General features: G+C 43.4%; 1 protein-coding gene across 1 annotated transcript in view; it reads left to right on the plus strand.

Moving 5' to 3' along the window:
• ATP9A (ATPase phospholipid transporting 9A (putative)) overlaps positions 1 to 8,315 on the plus strand; it is a 170,026-nt gene that overhangs the window by 68,399 nt on the left and 93,312 nt on the right. Inside the window, exon 10 of the mRNA XM_073607253.1 lies at positions 4,321 to 4,397. Within this exon, the coding sequence (XP_073463354.1) occupies positions 4,321 to 4,397 (77 nt within the window). The remainder of the gene's footprint in view (positions 1 to 4,320; positions 4,398 to 8,315) is intronic.

Consider the following 8,315-nt stretch of genomic DNA (forward strand, 5'->3'; position numbering starts at 1 on the left):
CAGTCAGCCAATGAGGAGACATAGTAAAATGATGCTGGTAGGAACACGCTCCCATCCTGGGCGGGCATCATATGACGTCCTCCCATTCTCGCTGCTTCTGCGGGATGAGGCGTGTCCCTCAGGACAACAAGAACCAATAAAAACGCCTCTTTACCACATAACCGGCTGTGTCCAATCACAGCCAGTCACATGCACTGTCCTCGTGAGCGGCGATCGGGGATGAGGCTTGTCACCCTGACACAGCCCATCCCCAATCGCGATAAAGAGCCAATGAAATCGGCTCTTTACCACGTGACCGGTTGTGTCCAATCACAGCCGGTCACAGAATGTAAACAAACTGTGGTAACGAGCTGTTACTGGGTTCTCCTCCTCACACAGCGGTAACGGCTTGTTACTGCTTACAGTGCACCTCAACACACACTGATTACCCCCCCCGGTAATAAAGAGGACGTGTCACCAGCCCATCAGGGTACCTGTCACCAGCCCATCGGGGTACCTGAGTACTTGTCACCAGCCCATCGGAGTACCCGAGTACTTGTTACCAGCCCATCAGAGTACCCGAGTACTTGTTACCAGCCCATCAGAGTACCCGAGTACTTGTTACCAGCCCATCAGGGTACCGTGTACTTGTCACCAGCCCATGCCTCAAAGAATATACGTTGGGGTGTTTACTTTCCAAAATGGGGTCATTTTGTTGGTAATTCCACTGTCCTGGTGCTCCAGGACCTTCAAAAGTGTAGGAATGAAATTAGATGTGTAATTTATGCTCCTAGAACGCCTGAAGGTACTACTTCAATGTTGGACCTCTGTATGTGGCCAGGCTGTGTAAAAGTCTCACACATGTGGCATTGCCATACTCAGGAGTAGGAGAATGGATTTTGGGGTGTAATTTTTGCTATGTACATGCTGTGTGTTAGAAATATCTTTTAAATTGACAACTTTGTGTAAAAAAAAAAAAAAAGTCATTCTCTTTCCATGATTTCCGAAGACTTGCGGAAAAAAATGAACCGTTCAAAAGACTAATTTTGCTTCATAGAATATACCTTGAGGTGTTTGCTTTCCAAAATGGGGTCATTTTGTGGATAATTCCATTGTCCTGGTGCTCCAGGGCCTTCAAAAATGTAATAGGTCGTTAGGAAATTTTATGTGTAATTTATGCTCCTAGAATGCCTGACGGTGCTCTTTGCATGTTGGACCTTTTTATAAAAATAATTTGTTATGACAATTGTGTGTAAAATAATAAATACTAAATAATGTCTTCATTTTCCCAAGAATTGTGTGAAAAAATGACAATTTCAAAAAACTTGCCATGCCTTTTACTAAATACCTTGGACTGTCTACTTTTCAGAAAGGGGTAATTTGGGGGGTATTTGTACTTTCCTGACATTTCAGGGCCTCAGGAAATGAAATGGGCCGTCAGCACATCAAGTGTGATCAATTTTCAATGATTGGCACCATAGCTTGTAGACTCTATAACTTTCACACAGACCAAATAATATACAACGATTTGGGTTATTTTTACCAAAGATATGTAACAGTATAAATTTTGGCCCAAATTTATGAACAAAAAAATGACTTATTTGCAAAATTTTATCATTTATCTTTTTTTTTTTTTTTTTTTTCTTCTAAATTTTCGCTCTTTTTTCACTTATGTTGCAAAAAAAATAGTAAAACCCAGTGGTGATTAAATACCACCAGAAGAAAGCTGTATTTGTGTGAAAAAAAATATGAAAATTGTTTGGGTACAGTGTAGCATGACCGAGTAATTGGCATTCAAAGTGAGAGTACTGAAAGCTGAAAATTGGTCTGGGCAGGAAGGGGGTATAAGTGCCCGGTATTGAAATGGTTAAACAAATAAGTTGTGCCTGTTTATCTGCTACCCTTTCTCCTCTACATCCCTTCAAAAAAATATAGAATTGAAAGTGTCATACTTATCTCGGGTGTCACATTTTGGCACCTTTCAGGAGGGAGCAGATACCTGTCTAATACAGGTATTTTGCTCCCACTTCCGGAGTTAGATCGCTGCAGTATCCGCAACGATCTATGCCATGCCCGGCCTCTCCTCCATTCCCCCCGCTTTCTTCTGGGAGACACACAGGTCCCAGAAGACAGCAGGGAACAGTCAGAACGCGCAGCGTGACTCAGGCCTGCGTAGTAGGGAAACAGGCTGTGAAGCCACAAGGCTTTATTTCCTGATGCCCTTACTTAAGATGTCGGCACCTCCACCCAGAGCCGAGGGACGGGTCGGCTTCGAGAACATCGCGGGCGCCCTGGACACGCAAGTGTCCTTATTTTAAAAGTCAACAGCTGCAGTATTTGTAGCTGCTGACTTTTTTAACTTTTTTTTGCAGGCGGAAATCCACTTTAAGGAGGCCTGCCCCCTGCCAATCTTAGTTGGAGATTGGTCAGGGCTCCTAACCACACCCGAGGCAGCTCCACCTCTCTTCCCCCTCCTCTGAGCCTATTAAAACGTGGGTCTATACAATACATAGGATCCATCCTCTGGATGCAGACAGAATTATGAAGATATCAGTTCAAATGGCTGCTCTCTCTGTCTCTCACTCCCAGGTGAGATGTAAAAAAGAACGCCAACATAGCATAAAACCTTGATGGTTTATTGAGATAACACAAGTCCAATCAGACCAGGATAAAAAAATTCAGGATAAAAAACAATCTGCTGATCATATAAGAACTAGCGTGGTGAAACTGAACATAGACTCCACCCTACTAGTTTTGTCATAACTGACGTCATCGGGGGTGTACGTTTGTACTAGAGCTAGCGCCTCAACACACAAACACTTACTGTATTTATTGGTGTATAACACACACTTTTTCACCCTGAAAATCGGGTGCAAATAGCGTGTGCATGTTATACGCCGATACTATAATTTGGAGAGGACAGGTAGGGGGGCGGGACGAGCGCCGTCAGATTACATACACTGAGACTCTCCTGTTTACTCGGCGGTCTCTGTAATAGTAAGTCTCCTGGGCCAGCATTGGACCACTGTTCTGTCTATCATAAGAGGCGGGACTTTGTATTAAAGAGGCCGCTGAGTAAACAGGAGATTCTCACTGTATGTAATCTGTCGGCGCTCATCTAGCCCCTCTCCCTGTCCCATCTGAGGCAGCAGTGCGGCAATGGTGAGGCTGCATTGATGGCAGTGGTGAGGCTGCATTGATGGCAGTGGTGAGGCTGCATTGATGGCAGTGGTGAGGCTGCATTGATGGCAGTGGTGAGGCTGCATTGATGGCAGTGGTGAGGCTGCATTGATGGCAATGGTGAGGCTGCATTGATGGCAATGGTGAGGCTGCATTGATGGCAATGGTGAGGCTGCATTGATGGCAATGGTGAGGCTGCATTGATGGCAATGGTGAGGCTGCATTGATGGCAATGTTGAGGCTGCAGATGGACATTGATCAGGCTGCAGATGGGCACTGACCCTTATGTTGCTTCAAACTTCTTTATATAAAATGTAAGTTTTTTCCTGAAACTTCCCTCTTAAAGTGAAGGTACGTGTTATATGCCTGTGCGTGTTATACACCAATAAATATGGTGTATAATGCTGTCAATTTACGCAGTGCTTCACACACATATTATACATTCACATCAGTCCCTGCCCCCAAGGAGCTTACAATCTAAGGTCCCTAACTCACATTCATACATACACATGTTAGGGCCAATTTAGACAGGAGCAAATTAATCTATCAGCACGCCCCTGCATTTTTCAGCTTTAGAAGTTGGAGAATCTGATTTAATACATTGCACAGCATATAGCAGGTGCAGGCTTCAGCACTCCTTGAAGCTTGTTGAAAGCCTGCTAGCAGCTTGCTTAAAGTGGCAATCAGCACTCCCATTAGGATCTGTGTTCAACATTTACAAACTGGAGCTGAATGGCACTTTAAAAACTTCAACAAAATTTTCTGAAAGCTCTGCAAATGTTGGCCTTGCTGTGTTCATACAAGCTGGTGTTTTGCGCAGATATATTCATATTGGATATTCTGATATCTGGCATTTTGATCAAGAAATATGATAATATATATATATATATATATATATATATATATATATATATATATATATATATATATATATATATATATATATATATATATATATATATCATATTTCTTGATCAAAATGCCAGATATCAGAATATCCAATATGAATATAGAATAGAGCATTTTTAACACCAGGGGGCGCCAGTACTCTATCCTCTCAGAGAAACCCCGAGAGATGGAAGACCATATAAAAGGGAATATGATTCGTAATTTTTTAATTTATTGTTTCCTGGCATCTCTGACTTGTATTTTCCATTCTAGGCACGGTGGTCGGGGTGGTTATATACACGGGCCGAGAGCTGCGAAGTGTCATGAACACCTCCAATCCGCGCAATAAGGTACATGTTTAGGATACACTTTTATTCTCCTACACTGGTTATTATAGAAAACTTACTTTCAGGAAGACACGATTGTAGAAAGCATGGTTCAGTTTGAAAAAAATTTCTCCAGTACAGCGTGAAAACTAGAGCATTGCGAAGAGATGGGGATTCCTTCATCAATAGAAGATGCCGGTACCCATCAGAAGCAGTGTCACCTTTCCTCCAGTTCTCATAAATGATCTCCTGTGATATAAATGACTTTGGGTATTACCATACTACAGCTTGGATAGCAAAAAGATGACCTCAGATACTTGTATACTTGTATTGTTCACACCCTGATTTTGTCCCAGTTTCTTTCCCAAGCTAGTATAGTAACAGCAAGGCACCCAGTCACACTTCTGGCCCAATGAACAGTCTAGAGCAGTGATCTCCACACTGCGGCCCTTTCCTTGTCTTTTTTCTGGCCCTTGGAGCACTATTCCTCCCACTATGGGGCACCATTCTTCCTACTGACACTATGGGGCACTATTCTTCCTACTGACACTATGGGGCACTATTCTTCCTACTGACACTATGGGGCCTTATTCCTTCCCCTATTGGGCACCATTCTTCTTACTGACACTATGGGGCACTATTCCTCCCACTATGGGGCACCATTCTTCTTGCTGACACTATGGGGCACTATTCCTCCCACTATGGGGCACTATTCTTCTTACTGACACTATGGGGCACTATTCCTTCCCCTATCGGGCACCATTCTTCTTACTGACACTATGGGGCACTATTCCTCCCACTATGGGGCACTATTCTTCTTGCTGACACTATGGGGCACTATTCCTCCCACTATGGGGCACTATTCTTCTTACTGACACTATGGGGCACTATTCCTTCCCCTATCGGGCACCATTCTTCTTACTGACACTATGGGGCACTATTCCTCCCACTATGGGGCACTATTCCTCCCACTATGGGGCACTATTCTTCTTACTGACACTATGGGGCACTATTCCTTCCCCTATCGGGCACCATTCTTCTTACTGACACTATGGGGCACTATTCCTCCCACTATGGGGCACTATTCTTCTTGCTGACACTATGGGGCACTATTCCTCCCACTATGGGGTACCATTCTTCCTACTGACACTATGGGCACTATTCCTACCACTATGGGGTATCATTCTTTCTACTGACACTATGGGGCACTATTCCTCCCAATATGGGGCACCATTCTTCCTACTGACACTATGGGGCACTATTCCTCCAAATATGGGGCACCATTCTAACTACTGACACCATTGATGGGGTACAATCCTTCCTACTGACACCAATGATGGGGTACAATTCTTCCTACTGACACCAATGATGGGGTACAATTCTTCCTACTGACACCAATGATGGGGTACTATTCTTCCTACTGACACCAATGATGGAGTACAATCCTTCCTACTGACACTAATGATGGGGTACAATTCTTCCTACTGACACCAATGATGGGGTACAAGTCTTCCTACTGGCATCAATGATGGGGTACAATGTTTCCTACTGCCACCAATAATGGGGCACTATTCCTCCCACTGACACCAATTATGGGGCACCATTCTTCCTACTGACACTATGGGGCACTATTCCTCCCACTATGGGGCACCATTCTTTCTACTGACACTAATGATGGGGTAAAATTATTCCTACTGACAATAATGATGGGGTACAATCCTTCCTACTGACACCAATGATGGGGTACAAGTCTTCCTACTGACATCAGTGATGGGGTACAATGTTTCCTACTGCCACCAATAATGGGGCACTATTCCTCCCACTGATAACAATGATGGGGCACTACACTTCCTATTAACACCAATAATGGGGCACTATTCCTTCCACTACCAATGATGGGGCACTATTCCTCCCACTGACACCAATGATGGGGTGATATTCCTCCCACTGACACCAACATCTGCCCCCCCCCCCAAAGTCTGAAGCACAGTAAACTGACCCTTTGTTTAAAAAGTTTGGATACCCCTGGTCTAGTTATATTTTTGATGCTTTATTGTAAATTGAATTTGGATAGGGTGCAGGGAGGCTGTGGGATATTCCAGTAATGCTATGTGAAAACCCGAGGACGTGTTTCTCACTTTCTCAAACTTCTTAACACGGTCCCTCCAGCAGCAACTAAGGGACAGGGCGATGTAGAGACCCCCATAGGAAATGTCCCACTTTAGGCAAGCTCTGGCACTGATACACAAGCGATAGAAACGGCGTACAGTCACTAGGATCCTACACGTAGGTCTGCACTCACAAATCTCCCCAGATACTTGGATGCCTCCTTCCAAAATCAGCCAGACCTTTCTCCCGTGAGCTCTCCAGAGCAGATCCTCAGTGAAAATCCCTCAATCAGTTCCAGCAAAATCCGCTAGAACAGGTTCCACCCCCCCAGCTCTGACACAATTGGGGCCTCGACGATAACCAGAGCTGGCCCCTTAGCTCTGGCTGAGCCGGGACCTCGAGGAGCATTTGTAAAAACTTCAGCTGTACTGCTCAGAGGGGCTACAGCCTGGGCAAGAACCCTGCTGCTCCAGGCCTTGGACTATTGATGTACACCCCAGCCACCTACTGGGCTTCCTTCCCCTAGAGATTGGCTGAGCCCACATAAAAAGTCAGGCTTTGGGTCTGCCTCTTCCAGCCCACTACATTTTTAGAATCCACTAGAAGGCAAGGGAAAGCAGTTGAAGCCTGCAGCTAGTGAAACCTGGACCAGCCCATAATAATCGCACACTGCTCCACTGACTGCAGAGGAGCCAAAAAAAAAAAAAAAAACGGTTTACCTGACTTTTCTAGCAACCTATCTAGGAGGGCACTATACATTAATCTAAACCTGCTTATTTTATTGATCAACATAAGACCGTTAAATAACCAGGAGATGGAGGCAAATTTCCAATTGGCTTCAGAGTATGCTGCTGCATATCACTTTTTTTTTTTTTTGCGGTAAAAAAAGTACCTAAATTATAACTGTCAGTGTTACTTGACAAAAGCCAACCATACCTCCACCCAGTATTCCAGGAAAATTGCAGTTGGATATAGCTTAAAGTGGAACCACTAACTGAAAACACTGTTTTTAATTCATGTTTAATATCCAAAGCAAACTCCCCTATCCATCCATGTCTCCATGCTTTATTTTGTTGTGAAATCACTTTGAAATTAACCCCCCCTAAATATTTTTAGCCATGGCCATTTTGAGTAAGGGCAGATGATTCATTAGCATTTACTTAATTGAATCCATCTGCCCTTAGCTCAGGCAGCATGCAGGCAGGAGGGTGTGCTTAGCTGAGAAAACCCCACCCCCCACACAAAAGAAAAACAAAGGTCTATGAAGACTCCTGGGATGTATGACATCATTTTAGCCTAGGCCAGAAACCGGGAAGTAACTGAAGAAATATAAAAAAATAATAAAGGTTAAAACAAGTAAATATAATCTGAAAACAAACAGAGTTTTGCGAGCTACCATGTAAAAATCCAAATGATAATTGGAGATGAATAAAGGACAGCTGCTAGAATTGTCCCATATGCTTGTGCCAAAAAGATTATACCAATATAATGCTGCGCTAACCAAATGTAATCATACGGTAACCGTACTAAATCATAATATTACTGACTGCAGTTAAATAGTGGTGGTGAGATATTCTATTCCGATGTAAAAAATCTACATCGGAATAGAACATCTCACCACCACTATTTAACTGCAGTCAGTAATATTATGAATTAGTACGGTTACCGTATGATTACATTTGGATAGCGCAGCATTATATTGGTATAAAAAAAGTAAATATAATATACCTTCCTTTCTATTTACTAATACTAGCAGCAAAGGGATTAAAAATAGTTCATGTTGATTGAGATAGTGTAGTTCCACTTTAAATGTGCTAGCCATGGGTCCTGATT

The sequence above is a fragment of the Aquarana catesbeiana genome, linkage group LG12 (genome assembly GCF_042186555.1).
Source record: "Aquarana catesbeiana isolate 2022-GZ linkage group LG12, ASM4218655v1, whole genome shotgun sequence".
In the NCBI taxonomy this organism is placed as follows: domain Eukaryota; kingdom Metazoa; phylum Chordata; class Amphibia; order Anura; family Ranidae; genus Aquarana; species Aquarana catesbeiana.